This window comes from Ursus maritimus, unplaced genomic scaffold, assembly GCF_017311325.1.
Source record: "Ursus maritimus isolate PB19 unplaced genomic scaffold, ASM1731132v1 scaffold_10, whole genome shotgun sequence".
Lineage (NCBI taxonomy): Eukaryota > Metazoa > Chordata > Mammalia > Carnivora > Ursidae > Ursus > Ursus maritimus.
Window position 1 is genome coordinate 78,419,633 of NW_024423344.1, and position 18,413 is coordinate 78,438,045.

Here is an 18,413-nt window from a genome sequence, read left to right on the forward strand (position 1 = left end):
CCCCCCCCCCCCCACAAAAAGAGACGGCTCGGTTGTGTGTTTGCACTTGTACTTCTTACTCTCGGTCCACCATCGCCACGCTGAACCGAGTGCTCACTGCCCTGGGTCTCAGCCCCAGGGCTGCACCATTAAGCATGAGCTTTTCACTCAGGCCTTTCAAGCAAACCTTCTGTCACATCTTCCTTACTATCAAACGATCTTATCCATTGAGATAATCATGTAATTCTCTCCTTTAGTTTGTAAATGTGGTGAATTACAGTATTTTCATCAGAATGATACACGAACTTTGTACTTCTGGGATGAACCAAAGCTTGTTTGCTGTCCTACCGTTTGATACATCCGAACTTGGTGACACTGTCTTTGGGCTTCGTGACACAGACCCCGCACAGAGCAGAAAGCAACAAAGGCCAGGCTTGTCTAAATGCTTTGTTTCTTAGATTTGACTTTAGAATCAGGTAACTATTTTACAAAGTTAAATTCAATTTTGTTTCATAAGTTAAAAGCAAAAACGAAACCAATTAATTTGCACACTGAGCCGGGGCCTAACCTCAAGGGAGTAATTATGTCAGGTTCTGATGTGCACGACTAGCCTGCGTCCTGCTCACGAACTACTGTTGCTGCCCTGCTGGGGCACGTGTGTGGGGAAAGCTGTGTGCACATCTGTGTATGCTGGGGGGGGGCTGTCGATAGCAAGTAACAGTCTGCTACTATTAGAAACCAGGATTTCCAATGTAGATTAAGATAGAAAAAAAGTCCCTTTAATCCTAAACTTGAACTGGAAATATCATTATAAACCTAAAGGAAAAGAGGAAGGAAGCAGAGAACCCCAGGGCACAGGACATGGAGCGTGGCTCCGACAGGAAGACCAGGTCCACTCAGGGGCGGAAGCAGGCGGCCGGCTCCTCACAGCACGCGCAGGGCTCTGGAGCTCGGGGCTGAGTCCTCTCGCACGGTCTCTTTAGAACTGCAATGGACGCTGGGTCTAAGTGAGTCCTTCTTCAACTATTTTGCCCACTGAATTTAAATAATATCTCAGATACAGTTCCAGCTTTAACTGTCCAAAGGTATCCCTAGGCGCATCTGAATGAGCACACTGAATAATCCTGACTCATTATGTACATCTGTTCCACTCCAGCGCCGACGGCCTCGAGTCTGGAAGAACCATCAACTCCCACACAACTGGCCGCCCTGCTGTTAGAAAATTGTGAGGACTGATTTTTGTAGATTTTATATAGTTTAGTAATGCTCCAGAAGGGCAGGTTCTCTGGGGCCGTGGGCAGCTTTAAAAATCACAGCAGTGATGAGCTTTCCCAAATGCTAAATAACAGACATACCCGACACAGGTCAGTGAGCCCCTGCGTGGGGTCTTACTTAGCTGCTCCCATTGTACAATGACGGGAACCTGTCTCAAAGAAGTCAAACCACCCAAAGGCACAACGCCGGGGAGCACGGTCAGGGCGGAGTCTTCGGCTGGCCTGGCACCTGGGTGCACCCACCACATGCCAGGTGGCATTTCAGGGTCACAAACACACACCCAATCTCAGAGATACAAATGAAGGAAGCCCTTCCTTCTGTTTCCAAAACACCCTGAGGAGACAGCATGTGCTCTAAGTGGTTGTGAGTTTTCCAAACTGAACAGGATCCTAACACAAGATTTAAGGGAACACGTAAAAATAAAACTAATCAAACTGTTCTCTAAAAAATCCGTCATCACCCTGAGGCACCTGGGTGGTGCATGGTCAGTTAAGTGTCCGCTCTTGATTTCGGTTTAAGCCCCACGTCAGGCTCTGCACTTGGTGGGGAGTCTCCTTAGGATTCATCCTCTCTCAATCAATCAATCAATCCTTTAAATAATTTGTCAGCATCCCAAGAATTAACACCTTGGAAAAGTAAAAGTCACAGAGATGCAATCAAATACAAGAAATCCCATAAACTGCCAAACTTGCTCGATGCACCTTCACAGGCTCATGGGTTTGGAAGGTCACTGAAAGTAGCCCCAAGTGCAGAGCTCTGGGTCCCACATGTCCACGCGTGCCCACCAGCTGGAGGTGACCAGGCGATGCAGAGCCAGGACCAGTCCTCAGAGCCGCCAGCAACCACGGACAGCTGCACCCACGGGCTTCCTCACGGACTCCAGCGCACGCCATCCTTATGCCCACGACAGGATGACAGCGAGGGTGACCACTCCACGTGGACCCATCAGTGCCTCCTTGGGACTCCAGAGGCAGATGTGAGCACCGTCTCCAGGAGCATTTCAGCGGTAACATTACTTGTATTCATGCTGATGGTGGCAAAAAGCTCGTTATTAAAACTGAGAAGCCCACTGGGAGAAAAGCCATACCTCAACTTCGTGCTGCTTCTTCTTTTCTTCGAACTGGAGTCGTCTCTGGAGCTCCTCCAGGGCGGCTCTGTAGATGGCGTCTTGAGTGTTCTGAAGCTCAATGATCTGATCAAACACGGCTCTGAGCTGATTCAAAAGTGCCTGAGGACCGGAGGCAAAAAAGAGACTGTAAGACAAGGTATCCACTCACGCTCTTACACTGCTCTTTGCCTATCCGCTGCTGTGTCCCGAACACCCTCACGGCGGCCTCACCAACGGCAGCGCGGCCCCAGGTTGCAGGGCTGTCAGCAAGCGTCAGGAAGGAACGGAAGAGCAAGTCCATTTCATTCACTCTTTGGTGCCACACACACCAGGACCAGACAAGGAGGATATGAGAAAGGAGATTAATATAATAAAAAAAAACAAATTCAGCACAGTGTTTAAAAACCTGTGTCCAGCAGGAATGCAAGGATGGTTCAACACTAGGAACACATCGCCGTGGCTGGCTCGCCGTCCACACAGCTCACAGCCCCCTTCCTGGGCATCTACCACATTTTAGTTTTGTTCTGTCCCAGTGCGGCATGCAAAGAGGGCACAAGAAAGGATCTATAGCAAAAATCATTTATGTAAATCAAACACACATCCATGCAAAACACCGGCTACCCAGGCAGGTGGACTGGCCAGCACAAGGACGGCTGTGCCGCCGGCGGGGGCGGGGTCTCAGGACACAAAGCACACACAAGGGTCTTTTGGGGATGGATGGCGGCACACGACTGAAGAGCAAGGTCAACTCTATCCTCTGCCAACTTCGATTTTTAAAAAACCCATTAACAATTTGAGAAGAAAAGATAATTTGGAAATCACAGGGAAAAAAAGTCATGTGTTAAAACTTAACAGCCACTCATGATTTATGTAAAAGATCTAAACAAACTAGGACTACAAGGACCCTAATTTGGTAAAGGTTCTGTGAGATCTCTTGGCAAACATCATAGTGAATGGTGAAAGAGTAAAACATCCCTTTAACGTCAGGGACGAGATAAGAGTCCTATCCACGCTCCTGGTAGACCCAGCTAACATCCCAAGGCAAGGAAAAGCAGAAAGCAAACCTCTGGAAAGCAAACAAAACTGGTTTTCCTTGTAAAAACAAGATGTAAGCAGATCTAGAAACCCTTAGGATGGAAAAAAAAAAAAAAAGGATAAAAAACCAAAGCAATGAAAGGAATAGCCTTCCTCCAAACCAGCCTAATACCACATTTATGGCAGTCATAACCCAGAGAAGATGTGCAAGAGGTTATGGGAGAAAGAGGACCTAACCTTACTGAGAAGCGGAAGAGAGATGGAGAAGCGGGAGGGGCTCCAAGCTCAGGGACCGGAGGCAGCGAGCAAGCTGAGCGGGCAAGAACCGGCAGCCCGGCTCACTGCGGGTGGGAGGGCGCTAGGGCTCGTGAGGACGCGTGCGACGCCACCCCCACACCCCTGTCAGGGGGACACGCCCCACCCTGACCCAACAAGGTCCCTTCCAAGAGTCACACGCAGGCACAAAAGCTCACTAACTCATAGCCGCTGCTGCTGGGCTCAGACGGCCCGGGATTCACGGCAAACTCTGGGCCCACCGCAAGGCTGCTGGTTCTTTTGGGGGGGGGGGGTCTTACTTGATAAGAAAAAAGCAAAACAAAAGATGATCTAATTTTTTTGTTTTTAATAAAAATTTATTTTTTCCATTTGTTTCTTTATTGTAAACACGTGAGAACTGCTACTTGTGCCACAGTGAACGCATCTCGGCGGTGGCGACGCTGGCTTCGGGCTGAGGCGGGAGGGCTCCGTGAGCCGTCTGCTCCGGCAGAACCGGGCACGGTGTTCGGGGTGGCTGCAGTGTGCAGCAGTGTACGGGCTGATGCCGGATCTGCGTCAGCTACGCACAGAAGAGAACCGCACACGTGCGCACATCTGCATGTGTCCGGCCGCAACCCCCCCCAAGGCTGTGCGCCTCTCGAACAGCCTTGTCTCCTTACGTAGGGAGACACCGAAATACACTTCACTTGTCAAGAACACATGGTTCTGATCACGTTCCACGGGGACGTGGCTGAAACCCATTGCTGCCAGCCACTGACAGCTCCTTACATCCCTCATGGGGACCGATGTCGGCGTGGGCATAATCCTCAGACAGTCCCACATCCCCTGAAAAGCACGGATTCTAACCATGCTAAGTCTCTGTAAAGCGCACACCACTGCTCTGAGCCACCTGAAAGCAGAAGTAGCGAACACTCGTGCGTCAGGCACCGAGATAAATGGTTTCCATGAATTAGGACCATCTACCTCTCGCAGACCTGCGTGAGGAGTGTCGCACCCTCTCAACACGCAACAGCACCGTGACCGCAGAGCCCCAGGAACAGACACCACTTGTTACTACATGAGCCCCTCCGACAGCGCAGGAGACGGCTCGTCTGCTGCCCCCAGGGGACGCGTGTGCCGACAGACAGACGGCTCAGACTGCAGCTACGGGCTCAGCCAGCGCACACGGGGCTCACTCACCGCAGTAAAGGCCGAAAGGCTGCAGGTGCGCATCTCTTAAACTATGATTTACGTACGAAGTGCTTTAAATTATTTTTGTGCCATTGTTTCCATATGTTTATAAAAGCTTTCTATATAGAAGCATCTTTGAACAATTTTTTACACAGATGAGAGTTTTAGTAATAAAATTCAGCGCACCAAGATACGTGTTTCCCAGCCATGACTGGGAAACCCAGATACGCTGAGGGAATGCCCTCCGTGAAGCAGCACGTTTCCCTGGAGGAGGGTACAGTAGAAGCAGAGCCCTCCATGAGCCAGAAATTTCTTTGAAATCACACATTTAATGTCAAAAAAGCACGTGAAATTCTGACTCTTACGTCACAATATCTTTGTTTCAATTGAAAACGTGTTCCTTGCTTTCCCAGACGTGTGAATAAAATCAGAACTCCACGCGGCTTGACCACACGGAACAGCAACGTTCACGACAGGTGTCTACAGGGGAGCGACACTAGCGACAAACCTGGGGCCACGGAACCCTTACAGTTCTTCAAGACAAACAGCCTATTTTCTAACACATGCAGCCACTCACTTCACCAAGGCAAACACAGAAAAGACCATTGTCCTTAGATAAGACCACAAAGGGACAGCCTGGAGCGCTCTGCGCGTCCTCACTGTCCTCCTGAACTCACGGACGGGCAGCAGTTTGCTGTGGTCTCGCACCACGTGCCTGGTTTCCTCAGCGCACGACACGAAACCAGCCGCACTGGTTCACCTCTGTCTTCTGAACCCCACGGGAAGGCACTACTGTCACGCCGAGGAAACAGGTGAGTGCGATTACATGCTTCACCACTTTCATATCCATTTCTGAGCATGTTCTTGTTCTAATTCCGCTCAGAAATGGTCCACCTTGCATTTTAAATTATTAATAAAACAGTCCCATTACTACTAATGTGGGCACCAAGCGATTTCCAAGATGTCCCACGTGACAGGAGCCCAAGAGGAGAAGACTACCGTGGTTTCTGTTTCTGAACAGCACAGGGGTCTTACTCTGGAGTCGGTGTCCAGGAGACAGCGGGAGATGATGGTGTCCAGGAATACTTCATGGGCTGCGATGATGTGGTCCAAGTCTTGGGCCTGCTGCACCTTGTTCCAAAGTTCATCCCAAGAACATTCCAGCACCTAGGAAACAACCACACGACACTTAGGGATGAGGCGTGTCTTCCTGGGATAGCATCTTTGACAAAACACGCCACATGGAAGCCTGAGACACGACATATTAAGCTAACATCAAAGGACGCTCCGCACTCACCTCAAACGTAATGTAATACTGCATCTGGTGAATGAAATGGACCATCTCAGACGCCAGAATGTGGCAGTGGTGCAGCACCCCAGAGAACTCTGCAAGAGAGCCGGACAGCTGGTGTTAGACGCTGCGGGAACACGCTCAAACCACACACGCTCCCCTCCTGGACGTCTGCAATCCCTCTCTCAAAACCACCACCACTAGGTTTCACTGTTAACCCTTAAAATAGGAAACGGTCCTTCCATAATCAATTCCTGTGCCAATCGCGCTACACAAGGCTTTAGCCGTCTCATCACATGGCATTACTTTACATCATGCAAGGACCTGAAAAGGAACGGCATAAAATAAAATAACTGCATCAAAAAGTAAATCGATATATTTCATTGTACAAGTGTGAATATTCACTCAGTTCTGCGGCTTCTTGACAACAAGTCTGTCTGTGGCTGTGCAAGATTTCATGACTCCCAGCGATCTGGAGACAAAAGCACATTTCCTTGAGGGCCCGAAAGGGACCTTGTCACCTGAGAGAAACATGAACCAGGAGGGGGATGGGCCTGAGCCCCGACTCTGCTCCTGTTCTTTGCAAGATTATAAAACCATCAAAAGGCTTGGAGGTCACCAGAGAGCAGCCATTCTCTGCTCATACTTTTAATTTTTCGCTCAAAGACTCTACCAGAGTTATGAAGGGACACCACGGTAGAGGATGGCTCAAGCAGATGGGGCCACCAAAGGAATAGTTACAAGCACATTTCAATGTGGGTCAGACTGGATGTATTATTGTTTCCACCCCAATGTCTTGAATTAGTTCCTTAGGTAAATAATCACTGCTTGCAAGCAGTTCTTTGAGAAATCACTCTTGTCCCTTCCGGAGAGTAATGAGGAAGTGAAACAGAAACACATGACAGAGAGAACGGTGGGATACAGACTTTAACAACGGATCAAGTGCCCCACGGGGACTTTGCAGGCCTGGGTCAGCACGCACCGCCCGGCCCACAGGGCTGCAGCAGGCCACCTCCGAGGATGAGCACGTGCTCCAAAGCCCCCGATGTCTTCCCCACTGTCGGGAACCAGTATCCCTGCAGAGCATAAATACTCCCGTGAAGAGCAGGTTAGGGGCTGCAAACGTCATCTGTAAGCCCAAAACGAAGAATGTACTTTTCCTACCCAAACGACCAACCGGGGATGGCGTGTCTCACCTGACACCCAAAGCCCGTGTACCTAAATTACTTCCAGCATAAAAGAGCATCACAAAATGCTGTCTTAGGTGGGGGCATCCACATCAGGGTGTCCAGAAGCTTTTACAGGAGAGGACTGCCATTTTGGGCTTCAGCCCAGAGCTGCAACGACAGGGGCCATGCTACCGTGACCCGAAGGCCAGGTGGTCTTACCTGGAGAGACTGTGCAGACTTAAAGCACCCAGCACGCGCAAACCGGTCTTTACACACCACACCCGTGAAGACCCCCAGGTCTTGCTGCGCTACCCCGCATCCAAGTCTCCCCTCCAGTACACGCGGACTGCTTCCTGAGATGCGCTGCTCTGCATGGACTCACACTGAACGCTGTCAGCTTCTCTTCCGCCCTTGTCAGGCGTCTGTGCAGTTTCTACTTCTCCATCCTGACATTTTTCTACCAGAGAGAGTTGAACATCGCTGATGAAACCATGGATCCCATCGAATATCCCGACAGACGTGCATGGAGACAGTACGCAGGCTCCTCTCGGGGCTGTCTCCGGGGGCCCGTGGTACAGAAGCGCAGACGTCCGTGTGGCTCTTCTCAGCAGCTGGCTCCAAGTCAGTGCTCTGCACACAAGGGGAGAGGCCCCAGCCCATGACAACGCACGCTGTTACTGCTCTGGTCTGTCTGGCGGTCTTCTCAGGTGTCTCCACTGGGGTCCCACCGACACTCAACCCAGCACTACTTGGATGACGTGTTGGTTTTTAGTTGCACATCATACGAGCTTGCTCACATTTTTCACATTTCATCTTTGCACTCCTTCACAGACCGGGAGCATCAGCCCGGGATTCACACAGATGGTAACACAGTGGTTAAGTCACCAACTCCACTCTACTCTCTTGGATTTCCTCCACAGCACAATTTCTCCACGGCATTGTGAATCTACCAGGATGTCTCCTGTCACCCACATCTGGAGGTGAAAATGCAGCTCAGTGACCACAGAGCAGAAGCATCTACAGAAACGATCCTGGAGTCATGCTGGCGCCAACCTACAACTCACGGCATTCAGCCTCAGCTACTCCTCCATGCTGCCCAGAAACCCTCTCCGCTCTGTCTGACTCTGAAACTGCGCTTCCAGCCACCACTACCTGGAGTCCTCCATCCATGGGCTCCCCTGCCCTCCCGAAGAGACGTGGTCTCAGGCGGGAAGCTCCCTCCGTGGCACAGCTTCAAGGCCACTCTGGGCCCCCGCTCTGCTCGTGCTCTCGTCCTCTCCCCCAGGCTGTCACATCTGCCCTGTTGCCAAAGATGAGGACGGCTGGGGTCAGTCCCCAGTCTCTACTTTAGCTGGTTGCCGGCACCGTTGACATACCAGAGCAGTTTTCTCCGCCCTGAAGTACTTCCTTCTGTGGCCTCAGAGAGACCACTGTCTCCCGGTCCACTGCTCACCCTTCTGGTTGTTTCTCCCTGTGTCCGTTCGGAGGGCCCAGCTGCTGCTCTTTGCTGCAAGACCTTTTCTCTTCTCATCCCATTTCGAGGCAATCTCATTGATTCCATGGCACCCAGGATCATGTACACGAACCGTGTCTACACCTTTATCTCTAGTTCTGATCTGTCTGGGGCTTCCGATCGACCCAACGAAATGCATCACATACATTCTTAAAAACCTCTCCAATTAATGTATCGGAAACAGAAGCAGTACCCCCAAAGTGCTCCTGCCCCAGCGCTCCGGGCCTGGTGAACACCCCACCCAAGCCCAGCTCCAAGCAGGACCCAGTCACCCAGCACCGCCCCCTGGAGCCCCCTCAAGTCCATGCACTCTCCCGACCCCAGGCTGCTGTGTCCACCACAGCCACCCTCCTGCAGGGTCACAACCAACGCTTCTGCCGACTTCCAGCCTTGCCTGTGAGACCCGTCTTCCTCAGCGATGCCACAGTGGCTTTCAGAACCAAGCAAGTCCGAGCATGTCCCACTCCCTGGTGCGAGCCTTCCCATGGCTCACCCTGCCACTGACCTGAGACCCAGCCTGTGAGGCTCTCAAGGCCTGGCTCTCGGCCCATCCTCCCCACCACCACACGCTTCCCTTCACAGACATGCTCATGTCCAGGTGTGGCCTTGGACACCACCACCTCCGCGAAGCCCGCTGTGCTACCCACATCTGCCAGGTGTCTCCTTTTCGTGTTCCTAAAGTACCTGGTCTCTTCCACATCAAATGACTCATCTCGTCGCCGTGCATTCCAAGTTCTTGTTTAAACGTCCATCCTGCCCTAACAGGCCCCACAGGGACCCTATCATGCCCATCACCGAATACCAAGAACAGGCACCACAGAATAGGCCCTCAACAACTATTTGCTGAACGAGTGATTTCAATCCTCAAGATTAAAGCGGATGCTGTGTACTCATCTCTGTCTAGACTATTTAAGTTCACATCCTTTTCAAAAGCCTTCCCTGACCGAGGCAAATTAGCAACAACGTTAAAATGAGTGTTCTTCCCTTTAACAGTCTAAAGTACTACCAAATACTTTATTTTCCTTCTAGAAAAAAATCATCTTTTCTTATATAAACAAGTATACAGAAAAGCATCTTTAAGGACATTCTTCCGAAATGCAGCCTCTGAGTAAAGGGACCTGTGACCCATATAACGGAAATGTGACGTCCCTATGACGCTGCGACTCTTCCCCACACGAGAATTCACATGCGGGATGCTGAGCTCAGAGCTTCTCTCAGCCTGGTCACGCTCGAACAAATGACTAGGAATCCAATTCCTAAGGGATAGTTTGGTCCTTGAATTCCTAAAAAATCTAATTTGCACCGGAAACACCCCTTGAATCTCTTTACCCAGGAGCCTGAAAATACATTTAAACATACTTAACATGTAAGTGCTTGTGTTTTTATGGTTGACCTACAAATAAAGAATCCCCAAAGCCAAGCAACACTTGCACTGAGGTCCAACAAACACGCAAACACAGTACATGTCCCGCCGGGCTAACTTCACGGCAGACAGCTCCACACACGACATGGAGATGACTGTCTTCTGTGAGCTTATTAAGGAGCCCAGTGTGAGAGCCATTTGTAGTTCTGTGCTGCCCCCTACGGGCTGCTGGGAGAACGTCGAGCCTGATTTAAACCTGCCGGCTCCGGAAGGCCTTGACCGCTGCTGAGCATCTCCGGCGGGGAGCACCTGCTCATCTGGACGTGCACCTTCCACAGCGCGGAGGTCGTTAAACATTGTAAAAGAGTTTCTTTTTAAAAAAAATTCCCCAAAACAGTTTCTTCAAAATTGCAAATCACCTTCAACCTGTATTTATCACTGAGCTGCTATATTTAAAAGTGACTTGATCAAATTGCCCATCTGATTTATTTCTCAAGGCTAAGGGTTCAAAGAAGTTGGTAGGAATCAGGATTTTTCAAACCTCCTGGAACCTCTAATCACCACGAAGGTCCTCCTGCAAACGCCATCACTGTCTGCTGTACGGCCAGGCAGCCAGCAGTGACGCCTGCAGAGATGTGCCTACCCCCCCCAGGCAGCACTGGTAAGTGTGCTACACAGACTGGGTCCCCAGGACGCCGGGAATTAGCGCTGCGGTCACCGCCCCACCCCCAGACGAGGGAGCTGAGACAGAAGACAAGGAAATGGGCTCCATGGCCACAGCGTGGTGCTGGCGGCCTGCGGACTCGCCTGGGCGGTGCTGCTCAACGTCCAATGCTGACCGCTAGCCACGCTGCTGAACGGTCTGGCACAGGGAGCTCCTCATAAAGGTCTAAGCAGCGAGGCGCGCCTACTCATCCAAGTACAGCACAATGATATACACAAAGAGAGAAGAGAAAAATGTCTCCTCATTTTTCAAGTGATCGTTCCTGCAGTCTAGAACACTGTCCATCCTAAGATGGTTATTATATTAATCACTAAGAAAGAAAAACAGCTGCCGATCACATGGGCAAAATGCGACAGCGGCCCTGTGGCAGTGCGTCTCCTCCAAGGGGCTGACCGCCTCTCCCACCTCCACCACGCTCACTTTTATTCCTAATAAGGACCGAAAAGGAGATCATTTTAATACCACTCCTCTGGGGAGGGGGCCTCCACTCACTTGCTCCCGTCCAGTACACAAATTCATTTAATTGTATTTGTCTATTTCATTTTGTCAGCTGTTATATGAAATACAAATTTAGTTGCCACTAACTGCAATACTGTTTAGATTAACTGAATCCAACGACAACAAAAAACTCCATACCACTAGAACCCAAACCTTCCAATGATTTTTGTAACAACACTGTTTTTTGTCTAGCTGAAAGACAACAATGTAAAAGCAGGCATCAACATCTTGGTAGACCACTATCAAAAATTCCTGCACTAAGCAAATCATTTTCAAATGTAACTATTTGTTCAAAAAAAATTACTTCCATAAATACCGAAATATTTGGAGTAATAATTAATGACGCTGCACGTATGGACCAAGCCAGCGGTACACACTGCACGTGAGTGGAACCCTCCGAACGTGGTTCACAGGAGCACCTCATGGAGTCTTTCTTTATTTTTGCATCAGGTTTGGGGTTGGTGGGGCACTTCTACATTTGCTGAACCAAGAGCTCACGAAGTGGCTGGTTGATTTCTGCTAAGTTGCCTGGACCCGAACAACTTTAAAATATTCCTTGTAAATGAAAGTACGTTACACCCCAATAAAAACATGAGCAAAAAACCAGTTTCCTGAAAAGAGAAACACAAATGACAAAAAAAAGTGTTTATACTAAGCACTTAGAAAGCATTACAAGAAATGAAAACAACTGGACAATCTGTCTGAAGGCGGTACCCAACTTTAGCCGGTAAGAGCAACAGAGCCGGCCGCCAGGCAGGGGGCTGCATGCACGTGGCCGCGCCTGGAACCAGCACCTTGTTTCCGGTCACTGATGACGTCACCCAGAGCCGAAATATCAGTGCCAGCATTCACACACGTAAAGTAAAACTAGAATCCATACCTGTCAGCCCAGCTGTTCCATCCCCAATCCATCTAAAGAAATACTCAGATGCAAATAGATATATACCGACAAAAAGCTTACAGCCTTAGTTAATATTCGTGGGAAAAAGGAACACATGTGCAACCCAAGAGAAAGGAGAAATGGTACAAATATATATGCATGAGGCAATATTCTGTTGTTATAAATATTTTAGGAGACGTTTCAGTGACAAGGAAAGGGTCCGTGAAAGACGCTAACACAGAGCTCTCCACAACGGCACCATGTTACGTTACCATGGTTCACGTCATACAGGATAAAGCGTACTTCTCCCACACACGGAAAACTGATCAGAGGTCTACCGACCTTCAGTAGAAACGGAGCTTGCTTGACTACTCCGTGCAAGAGAAGAGCAAGTTCACACAGAGCCTGGTGAGGGGATACCGCAATCAGACAGGTGTCACAACCAGCTACAGCTAGACCTGCTACGAAGCCCAGACTTCCCAGACGCCTCCTTGTGAAGGAAGAGCGGCACGGTGACAGAGCGTCTGCACTACCTGGGGACGGTCCGAATCAGGCAGGAAGGGAGATGCCGGCACCGCTCGTGCCACAGCACCACGTCCCCCCCGCCCCCTGGGGAGGGCACAAGGTCGGCAATCGGGATAGCCCGCCAGTGTGCACCCAGCTGACGGCACGAGTCACCCCAAGACACATGATGGGAAAGGGGGACAGGTGCAGAGCCAGGAGACCGTGAGGCCCTCTGAGTGATGGGTGCCTCCTTCTGCCTTCCTTCACAAAGCAGCCCCTCCTCCAGGCAGCCCACATGTACTAGAGACACTCGGAGGCAGTATTTCCCATCCATGACCATTATGGTAGTTGAGAGAAAATGCTCCCTCTCACTTCCTTCTCAGCTATGTGAAAGGGTCCTGATTATTAACCTTCTACAAAGTGAGTGCAGAGGAAGCCAGGCCAGGGGCTAAGGGCATCCTGACCCCCAGGAAAAGACCAGCTGTGAGTACAGAAGCATGGGACGCCCAGTACGAACTGTCAGCCCCCAGCTTCTGGGGTGTCATTACTATGCGACTCTGGGAGCTGCTCAAGGATCAGCCTTGACCTACTAAATGTGGAGAGATCACGCCTGCCTGTCTTCAAACAATGGTTTCTTTTTCAATAATCACTTTCACCAAAGGATTAAGAATCTATCAGTGCTGTTTCTTGAGAGACACATTGTTGAAATACTTTCTCAAAGGTTCTGAACAAATGAATTTCAGTATGAAGATTTCAAAATCACTCATAATTGAAATTATTCAATATTTATAACATTAAAATAAACCTGATTAACTGACATGAGAATTTTTATTACAGCTTGTAATCGTAAAATAGTATTACAAAATGTTTCCATGTCCTGGTTTACGAACCAAAACAAACATTAAAGCAATTCCCAAACAGACTTTAATCAAAACACTAAGTAAATATTAAATGAACCAGTGATTTATTAAACAGCTTTCTCCTTAAAAATTAATTAAAAAAATAAAATCCATATGTGAACGCAGAGTGCAAACAAATGTAACTCTGAAAGAAACCTCATGATCTAAAACACTCTAACTTGGGGCGCCTGGGTGGCACAGCAGTTAAGCGTCTGCCTTCGGCTCAGGGCGTGATCCCGGCGTTCTGGGATCAAGCCCCACGTCAGGCTCCTCTGCTGTGAGCCTGCTTCTTCCTCTCCCACTCCCCCGCGTGTGTTCCCTCTCTCACTGGCTGTCTCTCTCTCTGTCTAATAAATAAATAAAATCTTTTAAAAATAAATAAATGAAACAATCTAATTTGACTCAATTTTCGTTCGGATTTGCACAGAAATCAAGATTAGCAATGTTACAAACGAGCCTTTTCACAAAAACCAAATCCAAAAGCACAAGAACACATCAGTTCTCAGCTGGGCGACTGTACTACGCGCCCCTGTTGGCCCAGCCGCCGGCGCCCACACGCCAGGCCTCGGCACAGACCCCCGACCGCCCCGCGGCGAGCTTACCCGGCATGCTTCTCAGGAGCTTCGCGTTGCACATATGTCCCTTTCGAATGTCGGTCAGGATGTACTCCATCCGCTTAGCCCTCCAAAGGAAGTTAAACACTCGCAGGTAGTGGCTCATACACTCTCGGGTGAACACCTGAAAAGAACAGCACAAGACAGGCTGCTAGTGCTCTGCAACGGAAGGAGAGTCCCAGGACAGGTCTCGACCTTTCGTCTTTTTGTTTTAAAGCAAAAAAAGCCAGAGAACACACAATCAACTCTAATAAATTCTTAACGTGTAAGCAGCTACTACATTCTAGGAAAGTACCATCACATTCAACTACAATGACTAATGATGTGCTAAGCTGCACGTTGAGCAAACCCACAGTAATAAAAGGTCGATTCTTTTATACCAATTTTATAGACTGAGAAACAGAGGCCTAAGGTGACACGGCCAGTAAACGGTGTGTTGGAACTTTTAAACCTAGCCTAAATCTTAGTCGAACATGTGGACTCTTTTTTTTTTTTTTTAAGATTTTATTTATTTATTGGACAGAGACAGAGACAGCCAGTGAGAGAGGGAACGCAAGCAGGGGGAGTGGGAGAGGAAGAAGCAGGCTCATAGTGGAGAAGCCTGATGTGGGGTTCGATCCCATAACGCCGGGATCACGCCCTGAGCCGAAGGCAGACGCCCAACCACTGTGCCACCCAGGCACCCCCAAACATGTGGACTCTTAACTCCAACTCCAGCTCCAGCTACGTAGCAGTTTTTTCTACCCCAACACCCCCGAGGGAGATATGAGAGTGGTGAATCTCATGGAGGGTTGGCCCAGAAGGATCTCCAGCCTGCAAAGAGGCCTCCGGGTTGTTTTCACATATGTTGAAGCCATTTCACTGCAAATGGTCAGCAGTGTCCCATCCCGGGAGGATGAGCCCTGTGGGCAGGCATGGGACGAGGCCTTCCTTCCACGCCACCTCCCTATGGGGGACAGTTAAATATGCATGTCAGGTGAACCACAAAGAATCTTCTAGTGTCCGCCTGTCCCATGCAAGCATGAACAACTGGAAACAGCCCACCTAAGTGGGGCCTCCCATGGCAGCAGCTCTGAGCCGGGCCTCCAGGAGCACAGCCCCTCACCTTGGGGCCTTCCCTCACATCAACCCCTTGCACCCCCTATGCCCTAGCTAGTCCACACTCTCCTCCGGCCCAGACCCCGCCTGGCCCTCAAGCACAAAGGCCACACGCCTTTCCCCAGGCCCTTCTCCAGACAGAACATTTATCACTGGACCCTTGCAATCTGAGCACTTCGAAGTACACTGCTGTACCTTGTCTTTTGTATATTCTCGGCACTGCTCACGTGTTTCAAGGATTACCTGTCTATTCTTCTGTAGGCCTTTTTGTGCCGGTATCTGGCAGCTCAGCACTAACTCGTGACTGTGTGTCTCAACAGGAGAGGTGAGGAACTGCTCTGAATGGACGCTGAAATGTTCTGGGGATTATCTACTTTGTTTTGCTGCCCACACTATTGTTTACACAATTATAGAAATAAAGGGTATTGGATGAAACAATTTGACAAGTGAATTAAAGAAATCTGCTATACAAACACTATCTCGAGGGATCCTGTAAGTGCCAGACTCCTGGAGCACATTTAGTGTGACCCAATTTACAAACATCCAGTTAAATCACAATTCTTTAAAAACAGTGAGTGTTTCAGAGAAAACACTCCACCCCACTGCAGTTATACAGGGAAACGCCCTTCACGCTTAGTTTGGCCGCGTGTATGGTCTTTCAGTTGACTGCCTGTGTGAAGTTCAGACAAATATTACATAAGCTTCGATCCCTCATCTAACACCCTGGAGATCAAGGACAGAAGCCCATGGGTGTTATCCTACTCAGTACCCAAGTGAGAAGATCAGAGATAATCCCTCCATGTCTTTCTTCACAGAATTAGCAAGAACCTAAAATTATACTATGTTATAGAAGATAAAATTATGTGACTAATATAAGATACGTTCTCATTATAATTCTCTACAAAAATGACAATCTCAATTAATGAGAACATAAAGGGAACAGAGATAATACAATACATTTAACAGAGAAAAAGCGGATAATCCATTTTCTTCCAAAATCTGACTTTAGAAGAATATCTTTCAGTAAAATATTCCCTGTAGCTGAAAATATAACAAGCCGGGACACAGGCTAACCCAAGGACTGGAACAGCAAAGGCCAGACGTGCAAGATACCACTTCCCGCACAACGTCGCCGGCACATCCTGCTGATGCGTCCCCAGGCCCTGCCCCCCTCCCAGAGCAGCCCCCCAGGTGCGCCCTCCACCTGCTGGAGCTGGCACGGAAGTCAACGCTTGTTAGCCACAGCTAGAGACCCACCCTAAATTTGTTCTTTAAATAAATCTGTGATATAAACTTCTTGACTATTTTGACTAGAGCTTTCAAAATTCTAAAATTTTAAAAATATACTGCATAACCAAGTGTTTATACACAAGATGCGCCACACGTAACTGTGTACGCTCGGTAAGGTCTGCAGTATCGTGAAACAATTCCGTAACTGTGTATGGACCGTGTTCAATTTACCTAATACTCAAGGCATTTATACTCTGAAATAACAGATAAAGTTGCCTTTACTATGATAGCTTTAACAGTACGAAAAAATAACAGGCAATGTACTCAGTATTAACAAAATTTCTAATTTAAATAATAATGCACAAAACAGAATTTTTTTTTTTTAAGTAGGCTCCGTGCCCAGCATGGAGCCCAACACAGGGCTTGAACTCAGGACCCTGAGATCATGACCTGAGCAGTAATCAAGAGCTAGAGGCTTAACCGACTGAGCCAGCCAGGCGCCCCAGAACAGAGTATTTTAAGGAATAAGAATTTGAAACCATTTACAATACAGTGGCTTTGATCCGGTACAGTTTACACACTGGGGATGTGTGTGTAAAAGCAAGTGCGCCAGGAGCTACCGACTCGCAGCAGACATGCCGCTAGCCCGCAGGGAGCGCAGGGAGAGGACGGCCCTACAAAAGCACCCTGGCGGGGCTGGGACTCCTCCCTGGAGAAATTTTAGAGCCAAATTGTACTACTTCTTCACGGGGTATTTTTCCCAATAATTAAAAGAAATGCACGCCCTCCTTCAATATTTCAGATACAGAATGACTAGAGTAAGTTCAAAGAAGTTTCCTGGTGAAGGAGGCTTCACTCAGGTCTGAGGAAAAGCACGAGTGCTGAGGGAAGGGGCACGCCGACCGCAGACGCACTCTGATGGTCAGCCCCCCAGCTGTGACGAGTGGGAAGCGGACTCCCGTGAGGCGCAGCAGACGCACTCCATCCAACAGCACAGCTATTTCCTGTCAGTTTAAATGAATGCGAAATATCACATTTGATCTAAGTGGGAAAAATGTGACTGCCCTAAAATACACTTTCTGGTTCCTTTCAAACTACCCTGAGTTACTTGCTATGATCTAAGAACAATGGAGCATAATGAGCAATCCATTTATTAAGTACTCGTGGAAACCTGTGATGGAACAAATGGTATTTTTTAGAATTCTTGAAATTACAGATTATTGCAGCGCTCATTAACGACTGTGTAAAAGACACACACGATTCTGGCTTCAGTGTTCATCCGGCGGGTCTACCCTGGATGTCGAGTGACGGCTTTCTCTAGAAGCTCTTAGAGAAGACAGCCAGTGCTGAAACACGGCAGCTAGCAGCGTGAGGACCTGCAGCCGGGGTCCCATCACCCGCACGGCCTTACCGTTGCGATGGGCCCGTCCACGTGGTAGTCCAGGCTGAACACGTCCCACCCGGTGTCACCTGGAGAGACCTGAGGACAAACACAAACACTGCAGGCCTTCCCGCCAGCGCACCACTTACAGCCAAAGGATCTGCCCCATCCTCAGAGAAAAGGCAGTAAAATAAAGCCCGATTTCTGAGAAGCGCTCACTAGTCTGAGCGTCAGTTACATGGGAACCGCATCTTTTTGTCACCTCCTGCACCCTCGCCATTGGAACCACAGCCACCCAGGAGGCACTCTGAAGATATCATGCGGCGAATGGTGTTGTTCTGAATGAGCACCATAAAATCTGTTTAAAAATTCGTCACCATATTTTCATGACAGAAACTCACTGCCT

General features: G+C 49.1%; 1 protein-coding gene across 6 annotated transcripts in view; it reads right to left on the reverse strand.

Annotated features, from left to right (window-relative positions):
* Positions 1–18,413, reverse strand: part of TUBGCP3 (tubulin gamma complex associated protein 3) — a 71,205-nt gene that overhangs the window by 5,385 nt on the left and 47,407 nt on the right. For all 6 annotated transcript variants that reach the window (XR_005833302.1, XM_040624744.1, XM_040624739.1 and 3 more), the window contains 5 exons: positions 18,038–18,106; positions 14,287–14,422; positions 6,141–6,229; positions 5,879–6,010; positions 2,342–2,482 (listed from right to left, as the gene is read on the reverse strand). Coding sequence is in view for 5 of the 6 variants with exons in the window: in XM_040624744.1 (XP_040480678.1) it covers positions 2,342–2,482; positions 5,879–6,010; positions 6,141–6,229; positions 14,287–14,422; positions 18,038–18,106 (567 nt within the window). In the remaining variant the exon portion in view is untranslated. The remainder of the gene's footprint in view (positions 1–2,341; positions 2,483–5,878; positions 6,011–6,140; positions 6,230–14,286; positions 14,423–18,037; positions 18,107–18,413) is intronic.